This window comes from Copadichromis virginalis, linkage group LG13 (assembly GCF_057382275.1).
Source record: "Copadichromis virginalis isolate Kocher_CV1m ecotype Utaka linkage group LG13, C_Virginalis_male_GT1.1, whole genome shotgun sequence".
Lineage (NCBI taxonomy): Eukaryota > Metazoa > Chordata > Actinopteri > Cichliformes > Cichlidae > Copadichromis > Copadichromis virginalis.
In genome coordinates, this window is record NC_140630.1 from 21,800,287 (window position 1) to 21,815,078 (window position 14,792).

At 42.9% G+C, this 14,792-nt stretch overlaps 1 protein-coding gene across 1 annotated transcript; it reads right to left on the reverse strand.

Annotated features, from left to right (window-relative positions):
* Positions 1-651: 651 nt before the first annotated feature.
* LOC146695655 (retrovirus-related Pol polyprotein from transposon 412) lies at positions 652-3,885 on the reverse strand. Its single transcript, XM_085478548.1, has one exon. It carries the CDS (start codon positions 3,883-3,885, stop codon positions 652-654), a length of 3,234 nt encoding a protein of 1,077 aa, XP_085334674.1.
* Between the last annotated feature and the right edge of the window lie 10,907 nt (positions 3,886-14,792).

A 14,792-nucleotide genomic window follows, 5' to 3' on the forward strand; every position in this document is an offset into this window, starting at 1 on the left:
ACTTAACCGACTTTAAGTGCAAATGTTTCAACCTGAACAACTTAAAACCTCTCTGGGATACAATGTAAACAAAGACAAGAAGAAGAAAAAAAATATTTCCATCAATAGTCACTTTTCCTAACCAGGAGACAAGTGAATATATTATGTAAAGAGTCATTTTCTCAGTCCTGGGGTTGTAACACCACAACCTCCTCAGTCCGTAATCAAAGAGTGTCTATTTGACAATAACCAAAATGTCTTTGGATAGTCTTTGTGAATGAAAACAAAACAAAAAAAAAACAAATGGTATTAGCTGGCCAGCAAAATAAAGAGAGTGTATGGCACTGAGTGCGGGCGTGTGTGTGAGTACTTCGGTCCAAATAATCAAGGTCCGGATGGATGAAGGGATGGCGGCCGCTTGTCCTTTAATGGCACCAGTAAGGCAGCACAGTAGTAAGGCAGCACAGCAGCGAGGCAGCACAGCAGTAAGGCAGCACAGCAGCGAAGCGTCTGGCAGGAGAACGAACAATAGTCCTTTTCAAGGCTACTGCAGAAGGCGATATTCCCCGCTAGCTCACCCCAGCTTGCTCTCTGGCACAGCTACAAGCCACGTGAGCTCATAGCCCCTCCCACTAGATAACCAAATTAACACTGGGTTACATCCACCCCTGCTTAAAGTGTGACGTCCCCGTCACTATCACCCGACAGAGATTGCACTAACCCAGCAATCTGTTGTTGTAATGACAGGAAAAAGTTATTGAGCAATGCAAGTGTCATCGGCACATTGGAACTGTGATGCTTACAATCGACTTTGTAGCCGACCTGATAGTCACTGAGATAAGCCGGTGGCACTCTCCTCCTTTGTGGCCTACCACATGTTGGGGCTGGGCTGAGCACCTCCTCATCGTTTGCTGTCTCCGATCCTATCAGATCTACAATGAATTCAGGTGCCCCAGGATTCAGAGGATACTGTGGCTGGGACGCCTCCTGTTCTCCCAGAACATCCCTTTGATCCGCCAACAAGTCATTGTCAGGAAATTGGCTGGATGTAAAGTTTATTTCCTCGTCTTGCCCAAACTCCTCCTCCAGCCGAGTTTCTTCTGTGTTGCTCCCTGCATCCACTCTCATGAGAGGTTGAACCGAACTGGTTAGCACATCCTGACTGTCACATTGCAGGTTAACCGGTAGGAACCCACAGGGAAGAAGCATGTCACGATGCAGAACTCGCTCTCTGCCCTCTGCATCCTCTGGCCTAATCACATAAACCGGGATAGACTCATCCGTCTGCTTAACAACGATGTGCACAATAGGCTCCCACTTATCAGAGATTTTGTGTTTCTTTCTTAGGCTCAGATTCCTTACCAGGACTCTGTCACCCACTTCCAATGGAAGGGCAGTAACCTTAGCATCCCAGCGTCTTTTGTTCAACAATTGTCTCTTCTCAGCATTTCTTGAGGCTAGGTCGTATGCATACTTCAGCCTACTCTTTAGTTCTCGTACATACTGAATATGTGTTCTGGTGCTGTGGCCACGTGGACTATGTCCAAAACAGAGATCAATCGGAAGGCGTGGCTCTCTACCAAACATCAGAAGGAAGGGCGCTTCTCCAGTTGCGTCATGTTTTGTACAGTTATAAGCATGTACAAGGGGGCGAACATACTTCCTCCACTCCTCTTTTTTCTTATCCTCCAGAGTTCCGAGGAGGTCCAACAGAGTCCTGTTGAATCTTTCCACTGGATTTCCACGTGGATGGTAGGGTGTCGTACGGGACTTTGTAATCCCTGCTAGTTTACAAAGCTCTGCCACTATTTCAGATTCAAAACAAGCACCTTGATCACTATGGATTCTGCGAGGAAACCCGTAGTGACTGATGAAGTTCTCCCATAACACTGTGGACACCGTTTTCGCTGTCTGATCTCTCGTGGGATATGCCTGTGCATATTTTGTAAAATGATCAGTTAGTACTAGGATGTTCCTGGTGTCTCTCGAATCGGGTTCTATTGTCAGAAAATCTATGCACACTAACTGGAGGGGACCACTGACTTTGATGTTGACAAGTTTAGAGGCTTTCTGCACTCGTGCCTTTCGTTTCACACACCTCTCACATGTTTTACACTTGTTCTCAATGTAGCTAGCCATTTTTGGCCAGTAAAACCTCGCTCTAGCCAGTTCTAAGGTTCTCTCAATACCCATGTGACCTGTCTCGTCATGAACACCTTGGAAAGCTCTCTCTCGATGGCTATTAGGGATGACAAGTTGATGGAAGGCCTTCCCCTTTTGATCAAAAACTCTACGGTATAGCACCCCATCAACTAGAAGTAACTTTGATTTCTCCCGTAAAAACAGAACCACCTCAGGTTCCTCAGACTTTCTGTCAAAAGTCTCATCCCCAGTCTCTAAAATGCCTATGATGCGGGCTAAAGAGCTGTCATTTCTCTGTAACTGATACCAGTCCACCATAGACATTCCCGGTAGGGCTGACTGGCCAGGTAGGGGGACCGGATCCTCAAGGTCATCAGGAACCGCACTGTCATTGCACAAGAGTGTTTCCACGGCAGGGATTACAGTGTCGACTGTCTGTGTGCCTTCACCTAAGATCGTGTTGACATTGACACTATGACGCTTACACACAGTACTCATTGCCTCCCCATCGAGAACTTTAAACTCCTCAGGGGACAAACTAGCACAGTCCAGCATGCTGGAGATTCTTCTGTCTGTCTCCAGGGACTCCTCGTCCTCCTCTGAGGGTCCATGAGGCCTCCTAGAGAGCCCGTCAGCATCAGTGTTATGTTGGCCAGATTTGTAGTGTATGTCAAAGTTGTAAATCGACAGAGAAGCAAGCCATCTGTGACTTGCAGCATCAAGCTTCGCACTGGTCAACACATACGTCAAAGGGTTGTTATCAGTCAGCACCTTGAAATTAGCCCCATACAAATAATCATGGAACTTCTCACTTACTGCCCACTTGAGGGCGAGAAATTCTAATTTATGTACAGGGTAATTCTTTTCGCTTTTGGAGAGGCCACGACTAGCATAAGCTACTACTCGAGTCTGGCCGTCTTGAACCTGATACAACGCTGCTCCCAGGCCTGACATACTGGCATCTGTGTGTACTACGTACGGGAGCTGCCAGTTGGCGAAAGCCAGAACAGGTGCTGAAATCAGTTTTTCAACGATAAGGTCAAAAGCAGCCTGGCAGGCAGGGGTCCATTTTGCCCCAAGTGAGGGTGACTTTGTTCGTGGCCAATGTTTTTGGCCTTTATGCCTGGGGGCTAGTTCTCCCTTTAACAAGTCATTGAGAGGCCTGACAATGCAAGAATAATCCCTCACAAACCGCCTGTAATACCCCGTGAAACCTAGGAATGACCGAAGCTCTTTGGCAGTTTGTGGGCATGGCCAGTCTTTCACAGCAGTAATTTTGTCTGGGTCAGGCTGGATCCCCTGGGCAGATATTACATGCCCCAGATATTTCACGGAGGTTTGGAAGAACTTGCATTTAGAAGGGGATAACTTCAGACCAAACTCAGCAATGCGCTTAAGGACCTTCATCACCCGCTCTTCATGCTCTTCCAGTGAGTTGGAGAAGATTATGAGGTCATCTAGAAATGCAACAACCTCCTGGAGGTTAATTCCCTCCATCACTTTCTCCATTGTCCGTTGAAACGTGGCAGGGGAGTTAGTCAAGCCTTGAGGCATCCTCCGAAATTGCCATGTTCCAAACGGCGTTGTAAATGCTGTCTTGGGTCGATCACATGGCTCAACTTCAAGTTGATAGTACCCGCTCTTGAGATCTAAAACAGTGAACCATTTTGAACCAGAGAGCAGAGTGAACGTCTCCTCTATACGAGGCAATGGGTATGCGTCCTTTTTGGTGAGGTTGTTTAGTCTCCGGTAATCTACAACCATTCACAGTTCCCCATTCTTTTTCCTTACAAGCACTACTGGAGAGGCATAGGGGCTATGTGACTCCTCTATAATGCCTGTTGCCAAAAGGTCTTGGAGGTGTCTTTTCAAATCATTGAAATCCGCGGGCGAAACACGTCTTGTCCGCTCTTTGAATGGGACATGAGGTTCTAACTCAATGCGGTGACTGACCCCCGTCACACTACCAACGTCAAGATCATGTTTCGAGAAAGCATCTGATGCTTCTTTGACAATTCTAGCCTGTATGTGCTCTTTGAATTGTGGTGATATCGGGCTGTCCCCAAAATCAAGGCCAAGAAGCACGGCAGATTGGTTACCGTCCTCGCTATGAGAAGCTAGCAGGGACTGTGCCTGCAGAGGAGCATCTTCGGGCTGGGGGTTCAGATCAGGGAGTGCAACAGGAACCGCCCAATCAATGGGGGAGCACTCAGCAATAGCTGTTCCAGGATACAGTGTGATGCCCCGCCGAGAGGCATTTTTGACCGCAACTTTAAACTTACAGTGAGACATAGGTTTTACATCAACTATCTGGTCATAGATGATAAACCCCCCTGGTGTAGGTGTGTCCTCCGAGCTACACACAAGAGCCTGAAATTTATCGCTCCCAGGTTTAGTGTGGCAGATGGCTTTCAAAGTATACACCTCACCTGGTTTCAAATGCACCGGTACCTTGCTGGAGAGTGCAACACGGAGGGCTTTGACCTCGTCTGCTTGGGGGTCAGCCTGCTTGAAACATTTGGTATATGCCATGACCCAGTTAGTGTCAATGGGTAGAGTCTGCAGAAACTTTGCTCCACCCTTTTTTTGACAGTCTTGTAGCATGGGACCTAACACATTTGTGCCCACAAGAAGAGAAAACTTATCATTGTACGATTGATCTGGACTAACTAATGCTAAGATGTTGAAACACTTGTCTGTGCCACAAGCACTTTCAGGGAACTGAACTTTAGCCTCAATGTACCCCACATATGGTACCTTTTGTCCAGCCGCACCTTCGATGTCCAGTACCTCTTTTATAGAGAACAGTTCTCTATGAGAAAGATAGCGAGAATAGAATGACTCTGATATTATTGACACTTGGGACCCGGTGTCAATTAAACACCGACACGGAACTTGATCTAACCATGCTAAACCATCACAAGGCTCCCCAATTAGACCCTGAGGAAACTGGGGAGGCACCGTTGGAGCTGGGGCTTCGTACATGCACTGGCTTGAAGGCTTGGAACTGCTCTGACCATCAGCTCCTGCTCGTTCCACAGCAGGAGCTCCTACTGGTTTAAAGGCAAGTTGGACTGTGGACTATTCTGTCGCTGAGCCATTGAACACTGGCTTTGCCCAGCACTGTGCCTCTCACACAATTTCTTTTGCACTAATATGGCATTGGTTGGGTTTGAACATTGTGGCAACATATGTGAATCCTCCCCACAATTATAGCAAAATTTCCCAACCCTTTTATGATCACCAGGTAGCCTAGCAGGAGTTGGTGGAGCTGGATTGTGGATTTTGGTTCTGTGCGATAGCTTCTGCCTAGTTTTATCACTTTTGGGACACTGAGAATTTGCTGCAGATGAGCTGTTCATTAGCTCTGCTTCTAGCTGCCTGATTCTTTCCTCCAGTTGCTCTCTGGTACAAGCATCCAGCGCTGTGGGAGGTGTGCCAGAATGCCTGCCGTCATCTGTGGCTACGAGTGTTCGAGCCTGCACTTTAGTTGAGGTGCCGCTCATGTAACGTCTCCTGCGCATTTCTTTTAACTGACTCTCTTTCTCATGCGTTCTGATTTTAAAAAGCAGCTCTGAGAAAGTGGGAATAACATGATGTGCAGATCCCACTATTTCTTTTAGATGCAGAGTGGCAATTAGAGAGTCATCCCAGCAACCTCTGAGGAACTGCTTTAGTAGCTGAACATCAAAATCACTTCTAGGTATGCCATTACCGTCAACTACCTCCTGCAGCAACGTCTGGAGTCGGCGCAAGTAATCAGATGCCTTTTCTCCACTATTCTGATGAGTCTCTAGGTACTGGATATACAGCTCTTCACCTCCAGTGACATTGCCATAAGCCTTGTCAAGCTCATCGAGATAGTCTTTTGGTGATGCTTGAGACCCAATAGAAAGGGCCACATTCAAAGCAGGGCTAGCCAAGCTATCGAGGAAAACACGGCGCTGCTGCCCTTCGGAAAGGGTAGAGTCATTTAGTACCTGTTTAGCTCTAAGTCGCCATACCCTGTACTCTACCTCATTAGGGGGTTTTGGAGAGTTTCCTGAAAATGAGCGGAGCTCAAAACCAGAGGGAGTGTGCACGGGCGAGTCATGTTTTACAATGTGCTCCACAATGACTCTCTGAACCTCCGCTGGCAAAGGATCAACAAGCAGGGAGTCCGCATCAAGTGCCTGTTTAGCCTTGGGCACATGGCCATCATCACAGGCGGCAGTTGACCTGGGACCTGGTGTGGACTGAGTTTTAACTCCCAAGGCAGGAGTTGAGGTAGCTAACCCCTTATATGTATCATTTTTCCCACACATGTGGCTCACTGCAGCCTGATTTAAAGTCATGGGGCTCACATTATATGCTAATGCCAGTTCGTTTACTTGTTCTCTGAAACTAGCAGTCACATCATCAATTGCTCGAGCGAGGGGGACCACATCATGCGCCAGGTGAAAACTGTCAGGTCCCTGAGGACAGTACTCATCTATCTGAATAACCTCCCAACACTCCCCATCTGCTGAATGTTCTCCATCTAAGAGCATTGGGGTAATGCACTCCATGAACTGACACAAAATAGTGTCAGGGAGACTATCTATTTGTTGAATTTTGACAACGTGATCCAGCAAAGCGAATGCTCTTTGCACCTCTTGTAGTTTAATCCCGGCTTTAGCCCCTTTTAACAAAACAGTGTACTCTGGATCAAAACCATACCTGTCACAAAACTCCATTGTCTCTCTCTGCAAAGCAGTAGATGAATTCACAGATGTCTGAGCATGTGCTTCAGGATAAAGTTAGTGATGCGCTCCAGTCCCTGTTCGGGCGCCAATTTTTTCCTACTACTCTTAGTTGTAACCAATACGTCTACTCACCAAAGAATGAGTGAAGCAATATGGATAACAGCAGAGGACAATTTATTTAGGGTCTGATGGCAATTTACCATCGGTATCCAGCACTTTAAAGGATTGATGGACTGGAGCACATCTGTCCTTAACATACCCTCGTAAACATCAGCTTGACACTGATATATCAAAGGAAACTTAACCGACTTTAAGTGCAAATGTTTCAACCTGAACAACTTAAAACCTCTCTGGGATACAATGTAAACAAAGACAAGAAGAAGAAAAAAAATATTTCCATCAATAGTCACTTTTCCTAACCAGGAGACAAGTGAATATATTATGTAAAGAGTCCTTTTTCTCAGTCCTGGGGTAGTAACACCACAACCTCCTCAGTCCGTAATCAAAGAGTGTCTATTTGACAATAACCAAAATGTCTTTGGATAGTCTTTGTGAATGAAAACAAAACAAAAAAAAAACAAATGGTATTAGCTGGCCAGCAAAATAAAGAGAGTGTATGGCACTGAGTGCGGGCGTGTGTGTGAGTACTTCGGTCCAAATAATCAAGGTCCGGATGGATGAAGGGATGGCGGCCGCTTGTCCTTTAATGGCACCAGTAAGGCAGCACAGTAGTAAGGCAGCACAGCAGCGAGGCAGCACAGCAGTAAGGCAGCACAGCAGCGAAGCGTCTGGCAGGAGAACGAACAATAGTCCTTTTCAAGACTACTGCAGAAGGCGATATTCCCCGCTAGCTCACCCCAGCTTGCTCTCTGGCACAGCTACAAGCCACGTGAGCTCATAGCCCCTCCCACTAGATAACCAAATTAACACTGGGTTACAGAAGCATAACATAAAGAAATTAGGGATGACTCAAGAATTTTGCACAGTACTGTAGATATTTTCAGATAATTTATTTCAGTGTCTTACCAAACAGAGACTTTAAAACCCATCCTACTCCAGTAAAAAAAAATAATAAAAAATAAAAAAAATCAATCAATAACTAAATAGAACTAAAAACAAAGACGCAAGAGTTGCTTCACAGCAGATGGCTTAGCTCATCTGGAAAATCAAATGTTTTTTTCTCCTTGCCTGCAGTATTTCACAGATATTATGATTACTTGACTTTCCCTGCCCTGATTTTTTTGTTCAAATCATTTTCATGTAACAAACATACTGTAACAAAGGACACAGCAGACACAAGCAAAAATCTATGGTGGAATTATAAATCAAATAAGTATTCAGTTCACTACTGAGTTCTACAAAACCTATGGTAAAATATAGGTGGTAGTTTTGTTAGGTTAATAAATATCTTTGCAGAAAATTCTCCAAATATAAGGTGTCATCTTAGAGAATAGAAGTTTGATAGAGATGGGATCAATATGGATAATACACAAAACACAAAACTATACCCTCACAATCTCTTTATCAGGTATGCCTGTTCAACTGTTTCTTAACAAAAATCTCTCATTTGCCAATTCCACCAGCATTCAGATGGTCAGGGTAAGAATTTAGTATAAACAACATGAAAGCATGGATCTCTCTTATCTTGTTTCAACTGTTCAGGCCGGTGATGGTGTAATGGTGTGGGGGAAATGTACTTAGATCTCAATCCACTGGAAAACCTTTAAAATGTGCTGGACGGATCTGCAGCGGCCGTGTGACGCTATCATGTCAATATAAACCAAAATCGATGAGCATTTGTCCCATGAATAATCAAGGCAGTTCTGTCTGATATGATGGTATTAGAAGTGTATATTCAAATGAATTATGGTTTAGGTTTAGCAGCTGACTCACATTTGGGCAGAACAGTCAAATTTAATGAGGCACTAAACTCCTCAAATCATTTTTCTTACTCTAAAAATCAAAATGTCACAAAGAAATGTTTTTGACATGGTAATATTGCCTTGTTACTATGTTACAGTGACAAAGACACATATTCTAGTCCCTATTATGCTCCCGCACCCCAACAATTACCTTGTTACTTCTGCATTCACCATTGTCCACTGAGCATAATGAACACTGATTAGTTTGTTTTATTGTAAACATATTTGCCATTATTGCACTTGCTTCCTGGGACTGTTAGTACAAAGAGGTCCGTGCCATGGAGAATACATCTTTTGTTCCACTATAAAATTTCTAAGAGGTACTATGTACACAGTGTACATTTTTGCACTAAAAGTGTAAACACTCGCACTGTAGGAGGTGATTCTGGACACGGCTTTGCTCTCTTTCAACTCATGTGGGAAATAACCGGCTCTTTGACTGCTAAATGCGCCACTGTGTTCATGAACTTTGTCCGTCTGTGGTTTCATGCTGGGTAGTAGGCAGACAGTGTATTTATTTTTCACTGTAAACTGCTGCCTACAGCCTGGAAACAATGCTGATGAAAGCAAAAAAAAAAAAAAAAAAAAGCTTCTTTCTACTACTCATCATGTTTTCATTAAAGAAAACAAAAGAGAGAACATGAGCATACTTATATCTATTTTTCTATCATTTAGGTATTACAATAATACACCCCTGTAGATTGTAGCACATTAAAATAGAAGAATAACTGGGTGAAGAAACAGCTAAAATGCATAACAGTACATTCAACCTTTTATTGGAGTCTAATACTTCAACTATTCTTGTATGAATACATTGCTGAGAAACTTTTTTTCAAAAGAGTCAAGAATAATCTGCTGTTGCAAGTCAAGCAGCCTTCCTGGGAGGGAGGACTGATGGAACAGTGAGAGGTGGTGTCAAGCCCACAGAGATTTAAAAAAGTTTATACTCCAGCAAATATGACTCTGTGCAGGTTTTTCTTGAATTTCCGACTGACTCCGAAGAACATACATCACAAAGTGTGTTTGTGTGTGAGGGTGTTGCTTGATTTTGCTCTCAGACCTTTGGGTAGCATGCTTGTTTGTTGGACAGTTTCATGATTCAGAGAGGTCTGCAAGTAGAAGCAAGAGGCAGAAATGCACTAAAGCTGCTGTTTCTGTTGTAAATGTCAAAGACTTTGTTGGCCATGTTTGCATTTATTTTCTATCCGAGATGTCTTAATTGCCTGATCAGTAGCTTAAAGCACATTTAACACCATCGCAGCTACTGTTTTATCCTTATAATAATAATAATAATAATGATGGATTGCATTTATATAGCACTTTTCGGGGCCCTCAAAGCGCTTTACAATTCCACTATTTATTCACTCTCACATTCACACACTGGTGGAGGCAAGCTACAGTTGTAGCCACAGCTGCCCTGGGGCAGATTGACATGTAAAATGCTTTTGCTAGAAAGACATAAGAAACAGAAGTGAAATGTGAATAAAATAGCTGCTGTGTGCTTGTTAGTGAGGTTATACAATATACGTGACCCTTCTGGGTAAGGAGTAAATGGAAAAAATAAATAAAAAATGGTCTCGTTTGGCACTTTTCAGTTTCCAGAACCCAATTTAAGTTGTGCTGTGCAAAAGCAGTATCTAAGAAATCACATCTAAGCATACCCATACCCCATGATTATCCTTTGAAAGGATCATTTTATTGTATAGGTCTATTTGTAGATAAACAGTGTTATGACCAGTAGAAAATGAAAAGACTCAACAGATACACTCAAATTTCCCTTTAGTTGACATCGACAATGTATTTGTTGGCTGTAAATGGTTCTCTGGACCATTAGGAAAGGTTTCATTTATACTGCCTAGGGGTTTGCACAAGACCCAGATACGCTTAATGATACACCCAAACTGCACTTCATGCTGTGAGTTTTAAAGCCGTCTCCAACAAGAAAATTGGGGTTTTAGTTATTACTCATGTCCTCCTTCACTCGCATCTCTCTGGCCAGAGCAGCAGACAAAGAACACTACAGCTATGAAATGATGAAATGGAGCATGACTTTTGACATGGCAAGAGGGGGTGAGTGGAAACCTTGGAGTAGGGGGCTAAGGGTGGAAGCGAAGCAAGATTTAATCCACTGAAATTGGGTTAATGTACTATGAAGTGTCCCCTGCACAACTCGTGTGCACTGAGATGCCAAATTTGCACAGAATCTATTTAGAAGTGTTGTTCTGGATGTGGGTAGTGACAAAGAATTGAGTCAAGCAGGAGAAAAAGAAGAAGGAACCCCCCTCTGTGAATCTCTGTGTGTCACATATAGAGACAATCACTGCTGTGAGTCAGCTTTTGATATGGAGGGGGGGCAAAATGGATACGGGGATATGCGAGCAGTTTATGGCTCTGACCTGAATGTAAATGGGTTTTCTAAAGGCTCTCTGTTAAAAATGTTTTCTGTCAGCTGCATGTTTACATTTAGTTTGTACATTTCAGCGTGCCCTCAGAGTGGGAATGAAAGGTGTGCTTGAATAGTGAGATTGATGCCCCACTAGCAGCTACACTCCCACATACTGACCTGATTTTTTTCCAACCATGATAGCGTGTCTAGCATTGTTACCAGCCCCTCCCTCCCCTACCTCCACTTTATGCTCCTGTCCCATATTCTTCACCAGCTATGACAGCGAGGAGGGGATTGCTTTCACCTTGTGATTTTGTCTTTCTGTCTGTGTGTGTGTCATCATAGCAAGAATTTGGACTGGAGACAGCTACTGTAACAGGAACTAAAACAAAGGCAGATACGAGTACTGTGGCAGGTGTTTATGTGTCTTTCTGTGTGATTGTCTGCATGTGGACGTATTGGGTCAACGCCATATCCGATTCACGTGTATTTATATGGCGCCGAATCACAGCACCTCAAGGTGCTTTATATTAAAAAGTAAAGACATTATAATAAGACAGAGAAAGCCCCAACAACCTCCTATGAGAAAGCACTCGGCAACAGTGGGAAGGAAAAACTCCCTTTTAACGTGAGGTGACACCAACTGACAAACTTTACAGCTGTGAAAATTAAGGTTAAACTAGAAAAATTTGCATTTCCTGCGAAAATGCAGTGTGGATGCTTAAAGCTGAAGCTGTATGCAAAAACTAGCTGAAAAAGCTGAAAGGTTGCAGAAATTGTAAAAGCTTTGCAGAAGCAAAAGAACTTTGCAAAAATGGAATAACTTAGCAGAACTGCAATATCTTAGAGGAAACATAATACTTGGCAGAAATACAATAGCATAGCAGAACTTAGCAGAAATATTGTAACTTACCAGAAACATGATAACTTCTCAAAAATACAAGAATTTAGGAGAAATAGTATAAGATAACAGAAAGAATATATTTAGCCAAAAATACTTAAACATTACAGAAACACTATGATTTAGAAAAATAGTACAACATAGCAGAAATACTGTGATTTACCAGAGACACTGTGATGAACTATGAATATTGTAATTTTAAATTAAGACTATGTTTTAGCACAAATATTATAATTTGGCAGAAATACTATAATTTAGCAGAAATACTATGTTTCAGCACAAATCCTATAAAAAGCAGAAATGGTATGATTAAGCATAAATACTACATTTAGTAGAAATACTTTGTTTTAGCACAAATCCCATAAAAAGCAGAAATACTGTACTATGATTTAGTAGAAAAACTATAATTAATCAGAAATACTAAATTTAGCAGAAATACTATATTAAGCACAAATCCTATGAAAAGCAGAAATAGTATGATTAAGCATAAATACTACATTTAGCAGAAATACTATATTAAGCACAAATCCTATAAAAGCAGAAATAGTATATTAAGCACAAATCTTATAAAATAGCAGAAATAGTATGATTTAGCACAATAGTAATAAGTTAAACAGAAAAATTGGAAAAGCAAAATGGACAGCTGAAAAAATGCTGAACATGCTGAGGTTCCCTCAAATATACTTGTTAAATGACAAAAATCTGCAAAAAAATTTATGACAGCCACACAATTACAAATATGTACACATGAGGAAACACACATGCACAGAGAGACACACACACAAGATCCAATTCAGTCAACCAGTCTAAATATATTGAATTTGAATCTTACAATGAGATCATCCCATTAAAAGGCTTTCTCTCTCTCTCTCTCTCTCTGTCACACACACACACACACGCACACACAAACACACAGAGGGAGAGAGCTGCTGAATTTGAATCCACCAATCAGAGTGGCTGTGTACTTTTTCCCGCCAAAACAGGTGCTTCTGTTTACACACGCAGCACAGAGAGACACAGGATTATTGCAGTCTATGGGCCTGTTCTTCGTACCTCGCTAAGTAAGTTAGCTGGATTAGATTGTTGACGATTTCGCGTGATCCTGGATCGTTCGGTTCCCCGAAGCCCATCCGGGACTTGCTGTCATAGCAACAGAGCCGTAAGCGTAAACCTGCTGGGGAGCAGGTTTACTTTATGTAAACAGGATTAGATCGCGGCCACGCAGGTATGCCCGCGTCATTCATACGAAAGCAACAGCGATATTCCACCACTGTTTCACCATAAATAAATAACATCAATGTAACTAAAGACAATGCAGCACTTGATCCTTTTATTGATTTCACACAGATACATACAGGTCATTTCCTAAAAAAGGGAAATGTACTATTAACATTCTATTACATGTATGTGATTATTACAGATGTAATTCATATTTCAGAGTAGTAATTGCAGATTACTTCGTGTAATCAAGATGGGAGACCACGGCTATAAAAGCGAAGGTGGATTTGGGAAGTCTGTCGCAGTCATATCCTGTCCGTTTACGCGAGCCACCCATTGCGGAAGGTGCAAGATTGATAAGGAGAGTCCTCAGAATTCAGCGTATATTGCGGGACAGACAGGATCCTTTAGCTCAGCGCGACAGTGTGCTCATAGAGAGATGTCGATTTTCCCGTGAGGGTATTATTCACTTAACCAACTTGTTGACGAGGGGGTGCAGGACCACCACCTGTCTTTTGTTGCTCTGCCCTTTTCTTGGTTGCTGTTATAAACAAACAGATTATTCCAGGGTCTCTTTCCAAGAGACGACAAGCAATATAAGTGATAAATATTACCATTCTGTAGAATATTCTTATATTTCACTTTTACTTGTTCCCATGTTCTAGTGGGTCCTGTTGTGGCTCTAATGTGAAAGGGGATATAATATAACATATTATAATATAATATAATGTAATATAATATTGGATAATATGGTGTGATATGATAAATCTACCCTACCGCCTACTGGTGTTGGCCAGAGGGGCCGATGGCGCAATATGGCAGCCTGGCTTCTGTCAGTCTGCCCCAGGGCAGCTGTGGCTACAACCGTAGCTGCCTCCACCAGTGTGTGAATGTGAGAGTGAATGAATAGTGGCATTGTAAAGCGCTTTGGGTGCCTTGAAAAGCGCTATATAAATCCACTCCATTATTATTGTTATTATTGAATTACTTACGAGTTTGATTTGTCAGCAACTTTCTGCCAGCCCTCTCTCCTTGCTTTTGCAGCCTTTGCAGTGTTCCCTTGCGTTTTAATTAAACTCTGAAACTCCTGAAATCCCTCACTCAAGAGTTCTTGCTCTGCTGCCGAAAAATACCGAGCGCGCTCCTTCGACATTTTCGCCGACCAATCAAAGGGTTGCCGATCAATGTTTCTACTATCGATGCGTAGCCCCTGTTGGGCCACCCAGTGATCTCACATTACTTCATCCAGCTATACTAATCGTCAACAACAGGTGTGTTCGGGGAACCGGAATAGCGAGCTCAGAGTTAGCGCGATGATTTGGTCTTGGATGTTTCATTTGATCTTGGATGTAGTAAGCGACGTACGAAGCACAGGGCCTATTTCTCTAAACCTGTTTAGCTGGTTTAGAAACTGAAGGTCAAAGTAAAACCAGCTCTAAATATTGCATTTCTGCTGGTGAGGGGTGAAGCACTACATTATTCTTTTTGTAAATGCAGCCAACCAAGCTGAGCAATTAGGA

Coding starts and splice junctions, on each gene's coding strand:
- LOC146695655 (XM_085478548.1), bottom strand. CDS start 3,885: ATGGTTGTAGATTACCGGAGACTAAACAACCTCACCAAAAAGGACGCA.